This window comes from Vespula pensylvanica, chromosome 10 (assembly GCF_014466175.1).
Source record: "Vespula pensylvanica isolate Volc-1 chromosome 10, ASM1446617v1, whole genome shotgun sequence".
Classification (NCBI taxonomy): Eukaryota; Metazoa; Arthropoda; class Insecta; order Hymenoptera; family Vespidae; genus Vespula; species Vespula pensylvanica.
The window spans coordinates 6,330,758-6,344,351 of NC_057694.1; the positions used below are offsets into that span (position 1 = coordinate 6,330,758).

The following is a 13,594-nucleotide window of genomic DNA, read 5'->3' on the forward strand; positions in this document are numbered from 1 at the left end:
GTTGGATGGTGCTAGGACTGTCGCCGTCTGAGGGTTGTCACGGAGACAAACGCGCACACACGCGTGTCATAAGTGTACGGAGGCTAGGTTATGTCATCCCTCTCTTTCTTTTCCTTTACTCTCGTATCTATCTATCTCTCTTTCTCCTTCTCTTTCTTTCTCTATGTCTATCTGTATCTATCGTCTATCTCTGTATCCGTGTGTCTCTGTCTCTTCTTCATTGTTTCTCAAGCTCAGAGTGAACGCTTCCAAAGTCAAAACGATCCTCGTCTCTCTCTTCAAAGACAATAGAGAGTATAAGATCCTTGAGTGAGGATTAATTGCGGACCACAAAGAGTATAGTAGTAGTAGTAGTAGTAATAGTAATGTAGTAGTAGTAGTAGTAGTAGTAGTAGTAGTAGTAGTAGTATTGTTCGTGGTACACTCGAAAAGGCACAATTCGCGTTTCGACCCTGACTAGGATAGGCCGTTATTAGTAATATCATCATTTTCGACGTCTTTTCGTAGGTTATTTATTTCTTTCTTCTTTCACAATCTTTTTTCCTTTCTATTTCCTTTTGTTTTTTTATTATACGCATATATACATGTTTTCTATTGTATTCTAGAATGTTTCTATATGTGTATACGCTTAGCATAATACACCTGCGCTATCAAAAAAAAAAAAGAAAGATAGCAAAAAGTAAAAAGGAAAATAAAATTAGATCGCAGCAAAAAATTCAACGGTCTTCTCCTACCTTACATTTTATTTTACATTGACGTTAGTTTCTAACGAATAAAGTAATAATGCTATCTTATCATCCGTGAATCTCCATTCTATGCTCGCGTAAAAAAACACCAATAGAAAGAGAAAGAAAGAGTGAAAGAGAGAGAGAAGGAAAATCAGAAGAAAAAGAAAAAGAAAAAGAAAAAGAAGCGGTGCTTTCGGCCGAACGACCAAACTATCTTCGAGGGGAAAAAAACATGAAGCCAGGTGCACGTCGGAAGCACACGTTGTAGACCTAACGTTTCATATAATATGTGTGTGTATGTGTGTATGTGTGTGTGTATCGAGTTAGGAGCACGCGCCCAGTGCAGAGCACGAGTCGTTCGTGAACACCCGACAAGCAGATGTTCCTACTCTTGGGAGGCTTTAATGCCACCCCTTCGTTCTCCTTCGTCATCATCATCATCTTCATCTTCATCTTCTTCTTCTTCTTCTTCTTCTTCTTTTTCTTCTCCTTCATCTTCATCTTCCCCAATTTATTTTTCTCTTAGTACAAGCAGTGATAATATCAGCCACCACTTCGCAAAACTCAACTCAAGTCCTTTTCCTCCTCATTTAATCTTTTATTTTGGATTTTATTTAATAATTTAAATGAACATATAAATAAGTAAATAAATACTAAATTAAAGCACGGGAAGCATAGTTGTTTTTATAAATGGCAGGAGAGGGTATGAGATCGATAGACTTTTAAATCGTTTTAAAGATCAATCGTCAAATACATTTCTCGATTTTCGTAAGAACATTTTTAAAATTGATCGACAATATACGAGTTTAACTTTTATAATTTTCCGATCTGAAAAATGAAAATAAAAAAGAAAAAAAGGAACAAAAGAGAAAAGGAGAGAGGAAACGATTTGTCTCGTAAAAAGTTGCAGAAAAAAGTTTTGGACTAATCGGTTTATTAAAATTCTCTTAGAAACTTTTGATATTCCACCCATACCGTTCCTGTAAGCTTACCGTTCTCTCAGTCTGTACCTTCATCGAAAGATTGGGATAAATTCTAAAAGAAATTTTCTTAAAGTTGTATTTAAAGAAACAGAGAAACCATACCGATATACGTACAATGTGATCTCTTAACAAGATGAGATTTCTCTTACGTAAGTCTCTTTAATCGACGGAGGTACGAGAGACAACGTAGATTACGTAAGATCAACGACGATCTCTAAGGACACTCGTCGAACGAGTGTTCGGTCGAGTGTCACGGTCGAACACATATGCATCTTCTCTCGATATCTTCCTATATACCTGCTGACAAAGGTAAAGGAAGAAGGGGGTGAAGATATGCAAATAAAAAAAAAAAAAAGAAAAAAAAAAGGAAAAAGAAATTAAACAAAAATGAAAAATATTCAATAGGTAATAAAGAGAAAGCATAGAATGAGATTAAAAAAAAAAAAAAAAGAAAGAAAGAAAGGAGACGAACGAAAACAAAATTTTCAATGCGGGATAAAGAGGACAGCTATAGGATGAGATTAAAAAAAAAAATAAATAAATAAAAAATAAAAAAAAAGGAAAAAGAAACGACTGGAACGCGTGGCCTCTCTTAATTTAAGGTCCTTCTTCTTAAAACCCATCCCACCCTTCTTCCACTCTTCACCCCACATACACACACATATACACACATACATATTCTTTTATCCTTCTTCTCCAAATCTGTCATCCTTGTTCAACTACTGTTTGCATGCATCTCCCTTTCCAACGTCCTTTACTCGAATGGAAGGTGGATATCTTCCTTCTTCCATGTGGCAGCTGTCGTTCTCCTTCAAGAACAACGAATCCAGCAACAGCTCTTCTCTCTTTCTCTCTCTTTTTCACTCTTTCTCTCTCCTTCTTTTCCAACGACGGTTGTTCAGTCGATCTCTTGCCCTCAAACTCGCAAGACGCTTCGAGTGTTATCTCCTTGTATATAAAGGATATTTTATTATTATACATTCGTTTTAATAGTGAATTGTTTCTCTTTTTTCTCTCTTTATATACACACACACACACACGTGTGTGTGTGTGTATTAAATTTTTATAAGATTTTTTTTCATTCAAAAATTTGCTTCCACTGAGTTTCTAGTAAAGCCGACTTTAGTAAATATTTTTTTATTTATTTATATATATATATATAAATGTGTGTGTGTGTGTATTTTTTTTGCTATCGGTTTTAATATCTCCGATTTATTCTGCTTTATAATTGCTTCTTTTTTTTTCTTTTTTTTTTTTGGTGATCGTTATATCGACGATCGGTGTGCGATTCGATCGTGATCAGCGTTGACAAGTATTTTTTTTCCTCCAACATTTTGCATCCTGAATGAGACGCAATATTGAAGTGAATATTATTGAATTAAACAAATATATGTGTGTGTATGTGTATTTATGAAGGATCGGTTTTAAATGCATCGTTTCAATATTAATACATTTTTAATATCGTTATATACAATGTTGTATAAATTCGTTATAACAAATGTTGTTGATATGTTTTGATATAGATATAGTAAATTACAAAAAATAATACATTATATATAAATTATATAATGTTGCATTAGAAATATTGATCGCTATTAAAATATATCAGCAACTCGTCGGATTCGTAATATTCACTTAAGATACATGTAAGATACATGTAATATAAAAGTGTTCAATACGTGAATAATTAACTTTTATCGTGAATTTCACAAAATCAATTTTATAATTATCACGCGAAGAATAAAATAAAAGAGAAGAAAAATAAAAAGGCAAAAGAAATTTCGACGAGGAAACGATGCGAGAAAAAAGATGTAGATTACGCGATGTTAATATGAATTCGATCGTAGATCGTGATTCGCGAAAAATGACTAGATTAGACGAAAATCATTCGAAATTAGTTATATCGAATATACAGAATCGTTCTCAACGTTTTTCAACGATGTGTGGAAATTATTCCAACGAGATGATGATACATTATACTAGAAGATCGAAGAGTGGTCTTTTTTTGGAGGAGACCCATAGAAGAGACCAAGATTTTGGTTACCTTTGTAACTCGTCGTTACTGTTGGGGTACGTTTTTAAAACCAGTAATGTCTTTTTAAAGAATAAAACTTCGTAGTACAGTACTTTCCTCTTAAACTAGAAAGAACGAAGGGTGCATTTTTAATTCGAAAATAAAAATGATTTTATTTCTTGCTCCAGACTACTAAGCTTGAAATTATTATATACGTATATATACATATATTACATATGTATATATAATAATTATAATACTTGATAAATATTTGATAATATCTGATAAATATTATAATTAATAATTTATGAGTGAGTGTGTGAGTGAATAAGTGTATATAGGATGACCCATTTCAGTCGATAAACAAATATACTGTAAATAGAATCTAATAAAACTACAGTTTCGATCTGTTTATAATTTATAAAGAATAAAAATAAAAAACTAATTATTATAGGAAAGCATTATCAGAAAAATTATATTTTTCCTTGAAAAAATTTTAATTATTAACTTGAATAAAAAAAAAAAAAAGAAAGGAAACACCCATACGCACACGCATACACACATAGATTCAAAATATAAAAATACGTATTCTTTCTAAATGGTATCTTTATATATTACGTATGTATGTAGCATATAAACGTATATAAAAGTAATATGAAAAGACTAATTACTATACTCTAGCTTCGTGAGAGAAAGGTGATTGTATGAAACGTTTAAAGGATAGAATTACAAGGTGGGAAAATCGTTCAGTACTTATTATCAACGTTTCATTATATTTTTTCTTTTACTTATTCTTAAAACACTTGACATCGTTACGTCGAGTAAATAGGTTAAACGTTTTTTCTTTCTTTCTTTCTTTCTGTTTTTCTTTCTTTTTTTTTTTTTTTAATTCTCTCTTGCTCTCTTTCTTTCTCTCGCTCTTATTTTCTTAGATATAGAAAAGTTTTCTTTTTGAAAATTTCTTCGTTCGAAATTCACGCATGATTGGTAACTTTTATTGCTAAATGTATCGGACACCCTGTGAATAATCGAGCGCACCTGGCGACAAAACCACAACTTCTCTCTCTCTCTCTTTCTCTCTCTCTGCGATTATGAAAACTGTATATTATTGATTTTGGAGAACGTATAGGAAGAAAGAGAGAGAGAGAGAGAGAGACTGGTTTCAGTTGAATCGGTGATTATGAGTGTGGTCTAAATCACCGATGAACAAGCTTTGTTCTATAATGAAGCAAAATTGAAAACTTTAATATTCCGGATTCGGATACGCAACGAACGTGATATTAAATATTCTCTTGTAATATGTATATCACGGAAAAACAATTTTTGTTTTATATGTAATATGATTGATATAATGAAGTTTTAATTTGTACGACGATTGTTATTTTTCGTTCGCCTATAAATTTTTTTACTCGACTTTGTTTATCGTTAATAAATTTTTCGTTATCGTGGGATATATTTGCAACTGCGATTCTAATTACATTTTTATTTTTTTTTTTTATGATTGTACGTAATAATCGATTTTAAGTATTAATATATAATAGAGTGAATTTTTATAATGACGAATGGAGATTCATATTTTAATCGAAATATTAATTTTTTACCGGTGTAATAAGTTTTCGTTTGAAAATATATACGATATATCCGCAATTAGGAACATTTTATTTAAAAATGATTTTCCCATAAGCAAAAGTATATTTGTATTTGAGAGATAATTCTTTTTTTCATTCTTTGTTTCCTTTTTCTCTTGTAATTTTTTTTAAAGCACATAAAAAACATAATACGACTTGTATACCAACACTTTCATAATCGCCGGTTCACTTATCTAATCTTTTGGTATGAATATAAAATAAAAAATTAGAAAAAAAAAAAAAAGAAAAAGTAAAAGAAAAGGATAAAAAAATAAATAAAAGTATGATATCATCATGTACATACTCGGAACTTTATCTACCAAGGACACTTTTTCATTTAGGATCGATCGATGACCATCGTGTGTCGAAACAATAGGTACTTCCCCCTTTCTCTCTCTTTCTCTCTTCCTTTCTATCTTTCGATAATGAACGAAAGCCCCGAGAAAATTGCATTTGCTAATCACGCGAAGCGGATATTAAAATAGAGAGGCACGTAACTAGCGTTTTTTAAATGAGATAATAAAAAACGGGGAATAGATATAATCGCGTTGACCTTGAATTTGATTATCCTGTTTCCACGCCCCGTCTAGAAATATATATGTATATAATATATCTGTTGATAACAGATATGTATATATATATTTATATATTTATTTATTTATTTATTTATTTAAAGTGGATTTAAAGTGGATCTTTCAAACGGTTTCCCTTTCTTTTCTTTTTTCTTTTCATTTTTAATAAATGTTTATTTATAAAGTAGTCTTGAATTTATAGCTTGAAAATTATCGAATGCGGGTAGAATGCGTCGGTAGATCGGTATTTTATTTGTGGGTTGAAGTCAAGAGAAATCCAATTAAGACGAGCTTCGTGCATCTCATTATTATTATTATTGTTATTATTATTATTATTATTATTATTATTAATATTATTACTATTATTATTACTATTATTAATATCTTAGCACGTAATATATTAATACGTGTAAATAGAATAATATTATAATACGACGTTAGTATATATTATAATACTAGTAATATTATACTAATAATACTATATTAGTATACTATTATAAATTACTATATATTATTATATTATATATCATTAACAATATAGTCACCGTGTTACATTGTATTAATATTAAATCACAAAAAATATATTAACTTTTATACACACACAAAATATATAGTACATACACATGTTATAATATTCCAAAGATAAAATATCCAAATAGTCGAGAGATTTTTTATATACGTATAACCATATTTAAAATCCTCTTAACATCATATTACCTTTTGTTGCAGTTTTCCGCAAAAGATGGAAAGGCCGTCGCACAGTTCGAACGTTAATCAAATGCATGGAGGTGGCAACGTACACGGCGTTTATTCATCTGGAAGTCAGACCAGTCTCTCAACTTCCTACGTTACTGGACAATCTTATATGCAGGGACAAAATTACGTACACGGTGCATACTCATCGCCCAATGTACATACAGGCTATCCTCATACGAGTTATTCTCAACCACAAAGTTATGGTACCATGGTACAGGGATATGGTGGACAACCCCAAATGGGTTATCAACAAAATCATCTTAAAAAGGGAACCGTACGAAACGGTGACGTCTTGAAGAGATGCAGACTTCAAACTGCGTAAGTCTCTTTGTTGAACCCATTTCTTTTATTTCTTATTTTCTTCTTTTCTTTTCTTTTTCTAACCCTTCCTTCCCGTGTCATTATCTTTTCTTCTACCTATCTTCGTTGTTTATCTAACAGTAGAACAAGAAAGATACACCCCTGCAATATTTAAAAGTCCGCGAGCATAAAATAAGAGGAGACTTCTTCCTGACCCAAAATCTTGAAGGTTTCTGTCTCTGTCTATCTTTGTCTCGGTCTCAATCTCTGTCTCTATCTCTGTCTCCGTCTCTCTCGTTATTCTTCTTACAAGATACACAAGTCGAACGAGTCGATCCGATCGATTACGGTCTTGACTTACTTTTACGGGTGTACTTGCTCACTCGCCAAGGTTCGATCACGTTTTTATGAAAGAACGGTTGAGTTATGCGGGTGAAGAGAAAAAGAGTGGATAGAAAGAGAGAAAGAGAGAAAAGTCCGTGAGACGCTTGTTAAAAGGTCGACCTAATTAGCAGAGAAGATGTCGGGAGATGAAGTGGGGTAGAGAGGGGTTAGGAAAAGGGGTAGGAGTACTTAAGGTCGAAAAGAAAGAAAAGTGAAAAAGATTCTTCCTCTTCTTCTTCCTCCTCCTCTTCATCTTCTTCTTCTTCCTCTACTTCTTCTTCTAAGTACTGAACTTTGTATATCTTTCGACAGATACGAACTATCTCAGGATCTTCTTGACAAGCAAATCGAGATGCTAGAACGAAAATATGGCGGCGTTAAGGCAAGGAATGCGGCATTGACGATACAACGTGCGTTTAGGAGGTACACATTGTTGAAAAAATTCGCTGCCATAACGGCAATGGCAAAGGCGGAGAAAAGATTGAGCAGAAAACTACAGGACCCTGTAGATCGTCCAGTTAACGCAACTGATCACGAAAGGATGGCCTATCACAGTCAGATATATATACAACAGAATCAAACGGCGAACAGGCCGATGCCTATAAGGAGTATGTCGCTTAGGGAGAGGAGACACGTCGATAATTCGCAATCGCCAATACCAAGAAGTCAAAGTGGCAGGTGTGAGATTCAAATAGGTGGTGGTGGTGGTGGACATCAACACGTTAATCATAGCTTGCATCAAAGTGGTAGGCATACACCATCTTTGGCACCTAGCCCGTGCAACAGACATCAGCCTTTACCTCCTAGCCCTTGCTGGGAATCGAGTTCTCAGGAGAGTGGTTCCAGCATTCATTACTACAATCCACAGGTAACTTAACAATCGATAGTAGTAGTACTAGTAGTAATAGTAGAAGTAGTAGTAGTAGAGTAGTAGTAGTAGTAGTAGTAGTAGTAGTAGTAGTAGTAGTAGTAATAGTGATGGTACTACTAATGGTATTAGTAATAATAGTAATAGTAGTACTGCTAGTAACGGTAGGTAGTAGAAACGTCACCCTCGGCGGACCTTGCCGGGCTATCGGTTTACTTACGAATAATATTGATACCGTCTACCTCTCTCCATCGCCTTGAAATTCTGTTAAACTATCGGTATATAGATACAGTAGGCGCGTAAAAATGATCTTATATGAAATTTCCTTCCTTCATTCGTAAAGCGATCCTACGTGCTAAGATATCGTATTTATCTTATATACGTTCCAAACTATTTTACATATACGTATATATACGCACATGTACAAATATATATATATATATATGTATGTATGTATGTATGTATGTATGTATGTATGTATGTATGTATGTATGTATCTATGTATGTTTTCCCTTATATCGAATCGATTGGATTAATTTATCAGTAGTTCGAGTCTATAGTCTTGTTGTTGTTTAATCGTTTTTAGGATACCTTGTGTGGTCTTAGACAAGATACACCCCCTAGAGATTTACTTCGAACGCCATGCACTTCTCCGTCTGGGCCACACAATCTTCAGACCCCGATATCGCAGAACTGGAACAACACGAGCCAACTTAGCTCTGCCGGTAGATCCAGGGGTGGTTCCGGTAAGAAAGTACCACCGGAAGTTCCAAAAAGAACGTCTTCCATCACGTCGAGATCAATGGAACCGCGTCACAATGGTCTGAGCAAAAGCGTAGAAAACGGTAGCCTGAGCTCCGTCCAAAGTTCCGGTAGCGACTCCACCAACTGTGAGAGTTCCGAGGGTGACGCTCAGAGAGGGTCACCGGTATGGAAACACAAAGGAATCGTAAGATCATTTTCGCTTTGTTCATTTGCACATATATTGAAACACAGAAAGACACATGCAAATATATATATATATATGTACATATATAATATATAATATATATAAATATATAAAGAAAGATATGTATATATATATATATAAACTTTTCACTTTTCTTCATATTTTTGAATAAATTTCATTCGTTTAATGAGATTTTTATTGTTTGACTTTGACAAATTAGTCGAGTTCACCCGAACATCAAGATTGTGCAAGTCATACTACCGACACTGGAACGATAATAAATAGCGTGAAGGATCTCGGCCATTCCCATGCTAGTTCCAGTTATCAATTACCATTAATGGATCATGCCGATTCAATGCCACAAACGAGTTATAAAGTATCAGAGACCGTAAGAAAACGCCAATATAGGGTTGGATTAAATCTTTTCAATAAAAAGCCAGAAAGAGGAATAAGTTATTTAATAAGACGTGGATTCCTTGAGAACAGTCCGCAAGGAGTTGCGAGGTTTTTAATTAGTAGAAAGGGATTATCGAAACAAATGATCGGAGAATATCTTGGAAATTTACAAAATACTTTTAACATGGCTGTACTCGAGTAAGTGTTATTTTAATTATTACATCAATTAAGAAAAAGGAAACGCATATCGTTTTCGACGATCTATCTTACGTTAACTCGTTGTTCACGATTCGTCTTCTTTTTCTTTTTTTCTTCTTCTTCTTCTCATCCGTTTTCTTTTTTTCTATTTTTTTTTTTTTGTTTTATTTTTTTAGATGCTTCTCGCATGAACTAGATTTATCGGGGATGCAGGTCGACGTTGCACTGCGAAAATTCCAAGCGTATTTCAGAATGCCCGGGGAGGCACAAAAGATCGAACGTTTGATGGAAGTATTCAGTCAACGTTACTGCCAATGTAATCCTGACGTTGTCTCGAGATTACGTTCGGCCGATACAGTATTTGTTTTGGCATTTGCAATAATCATGCTAAATACAGATTTACATACGCCGAATCTAAAACCAGAACGTAGAATGAGACTCGATGACTTCGTTAAGAATCTCAGGGGTATCGACGATTGCGGTGACATTGATAAGGACATACTCGTTGGCATTTACGAGAGAGTTAAGGACAACGAATTTAAACCGGGCTCCGATCACGTATCTCAAGTTATGAAGGTCCAAGCTACGATAGTTGGGAAAAAACCAAATATGGCTTTGCCGCATAGAAGATTGGTCTGTTATTGTAGATTATACGAGATACCGGATATTCACAAGAAGGAAAGACCTGGGGTACATCAAAGGGAGGTCTTCCTTTTTAACGACTTACTCGTTGTTACCAAAATTTTGAGTAAGAAAAAGAACAGCGTTACGTACACGTTCAGACAAAGTTTTCCACTTTGCGGAATGGTCGTGACATTATTCGAGGTTCCTCGTGAGTATAAATGTCATAATATTTATTAGAGATGATAAGAAAAAAAAAAAAAAAGGAAAGAAAAAAAAGAGAAGAAATAAATAAATAAAGAAAGAAAGAAAGAAAGAAAGAAATGTATATACACATAGAAAAAGAGATACGCATTCGCATGTATTATATTTTAATCGGTCATAATAAAACTTCCGTAGATTATCCGTATGGAATAAGATTGTCTCAACGGGTCGATGGCAAAGTCCTAGTCACATTCAACGCCAGGAACGAACACGATAGATGTAAATTTGTTGAAGATCTTCGCGAGTCGATAAGCGAAATGGACGAAATGGAAACATTGAGGATCGAAACGGAATTGGAACGGCAAAAAAGTAGCAGAGGTGCGAGAGGGGGTGCCGAAAATAGAGATTCTGGTGTAGCCGACGTAGAAGTTTGTCCTTGTCCAGGACCATGTTCCGAAAGATCAGAAACAGTCGACATGGATACACAATTGAAACGTTCCGCTCTGAGTAACTCGTTACTAGATATACACGAACAATGTAAGAATTTAAATAGAAAAATCACGATAGGGATATAATGAATGATCATCGCTCTGCGATGTTATTTTTATTTTAATTGATACACCGCATTAATTATTTATCATATATTTTCAGTCGCCGGTGAGAAACCGCAACGTCGTGGGAGCGTAGGCTCGTTAGATAGCGGTATGTCAATTTCATTTCAATCTACTTCTGCGAGTTCTATGAGCCAGGGTATTAAACATCCTGGACAACAAGTGCATCCTGTTCACCCAGGTGCTACGATTCCTGGTGGTAGCAAAGGTCTCACTCAACAGCCATCTTTTTTAGGCGGCCTCTTTGCTAAACGCGAACGAAAGCTATCGCAGTCGGATGACTCAACACCTTATAGCCGTACTACGGAAGTATAATGTATCCTTCCAATAGTATATATGTAAGATTAAAAAGTGAAAACAAACTATGCTCGGTTTTATTTTAGTACGCTTTGTGAAAATACTTGATTGTCAATGTGGGATAGATTACGATTATTAAATATTTATGATCAAACAAAATGTGAGAAAAAAAAAAAAGAGAAAAGAAAGAAAAAAAATAACAAAAAATCGGCGTCAATATACTGTTTTAAATTAAAGATACCAAATCATTTTATCTTTATATCATACCTATACACCATTGTCTCTCATCGTCATATTGTATTTATACGAATTTATGTTAATCGTAAATCGGTTTTTAAAATCATTATATTGTCTATGTAATATAATATTATAATCGGAAGACATTGCACTTTTACAATTGTATAATCATGCGTGCACATTTTATATTATTGTATCGTTATATTCAAGTACGTATTATATTACTTGGAATTTTTCTAGGTCCGAAATACAATGTTAAAAAGTTAAAGCCGATGGGAGGGGAAAGGGATGGGTAGCTCAGAAAGTTCCTACATGGGCCAAAAGTTTCTTGATGATTTTAGAGATCAATTACTCCTTCTACGAGATCTTACGGATTAATTTCTTTTCTTTTCTCCTATTACTTTATTCTTTCCTTTGAGATGGCAAAACTATGAGCCTATGATATAAATATATATAAAACAATCTCGGAAAAGAGTAACTGAGATATTTAAAAATCACTTTAAGAACTTTTTCTGGGAATCCGCCCGTGAACTTTCGTGTATGAAACCCTGTATTTGAAAAATTTTTTCATTAAGGAAGGTAGAAAAAAAGAACAAAGAAAAAAATAATAAAAAAAAAAAAAAAAAAAAGGATCGTAATGAAAAAGGAAATTTTATTTAACGACAACGGTGTATATCGCGAAGCGCACTAAAAAAAAATTGACAGACAGAAGGAATACACTAATACTTAAGAGAAAACACGTCGGTATATAAATTTATTGGATTGGGCAGGATCCAATCGTCATGATCGCTTGGACGTTCTCTGACAAATTTTAAAAACAGATTTTCCTCTATCGAAAATGTGTATAGTATTTATTTGCCCTAATGTCTAACGCGCAGAAGGGTTTTCCCTTTTCATATATTATATTTATAACATATGGAAAGGATGTGTGTGTATGTATGCGTGTACGTGTGCGTGTGCGTGTGCGTGATTATGAACGGTCCATTTGTATTTGTATTATAAATAATCAATACATTATTGTGACACGTGTATACCATCATGATTAATTTGAGAAAGGATTAAGGAATTTATTTGATAAAAAAGTGAAATAAACAAATTCGATTTGTAAAAGGAATCTATTGATAACGATAACGCAAGTATTATTGCTATTATTACTCATGCAATTGTAAATAATAATAATAATTATTATTATTATATTATAATAATAAATAAATAAATAAATAAATAAATAAATAAATAAATAATATTAATTAGATTAACAATATATTCATTAATTGTTGTTATTATTATTATAATTATAACAACAATTAATTAATAATAATATAATAACAATAAAAACAACAACAACAATAATAATAATAATAATAATAATAATAATAATAATAGTAATAGTAATAATAATAAGAATAAAAATAAGAATAAGAATAATAACGTAAAATAGTTACACGTGTAATAATTCATCTATGTAACAGAAGCTTAAAGCGATGAATTGATAAGTAATCCCTGTCAGTGTTTTAGGTGCATGTTGATGTTTTAACGATTTTCTAACGATAATGCATTTTTTGGTGTGACACACTCATTGATCAAGAATACGAAAGTATAATATATATACATATATATGATTTTTATTATCATATGATAATACACTACTAATTCATTTGAAAATCAGGGTCGAAGAGATAGATATTATTATGTCTGAAATGTGAAACACATTTCTGCATACTTGCGTACCCCTGTCTGGTAATAATTATAGTACTTGTAGACAAATTTATAATAATCAACTCTATTTATTGAATGTTAGAGAGAAGAGAAAAAAAGATGAACTTGTAGTAAACGTTTAAGATAAAA

At 33.0% G+C, this 13,594-nt stretch overlaps 1 protein-coding gene across 6 annotated transcripts in view; it reads left to right on the forward strand.

Moving 5' to 3' along the window:
• LOC122632550 (IQ motif and SEC7 domain-containing protein 1) overlaps window positions 1-12,877 on the forward strand; it is a 105,353-nt gene extending 92,476 nt beyond the window's left edge. For 3 of the 6 annotated variants that reach the window (XM_043819472.1, XM_043819475.1, XM_043819473.1), the window contains 7 exons: window positions 6,655-6,999; window positions 7,678-8,233; window positions 8,820-9,182; window positions 9,403-9,776; window positions 9,953-10,608; window positions 10,797-11,138; window positions 11,253-12,877. In XM_043819472.1, the coding sequence (XP_043675407.1) occupies window positions 6,655-6,999; window positions 7,678-8,233; window positions 8,820-9,182; window positions 9,403-9,776; window positions 9,953-10,608; window positions 10,797-11,138; window positions 11,253-11,527 (2,911 nt within the window). In that variant the 3' untranslated portion in view covers window positions 11,528-12,877. Of the gene's footprint in view, window positions 1-3,535; window positions 3,782-6,654; window positions 7,000-7,677; window positions 8,234-8,819; window positions 9,183-9,402; window positions 9,777-9,952; window positions 10,609-10,796; window positions 11,139-11,252 lie in introns of those variants that run through there. The other 3 variants (XM_043819474.1, XM_043819471.1, XM_043819476.1) reach the window with 3 other exon arrangements.
• Window positions 12,878-13,594: the final 717 nt, after the last annotated feature.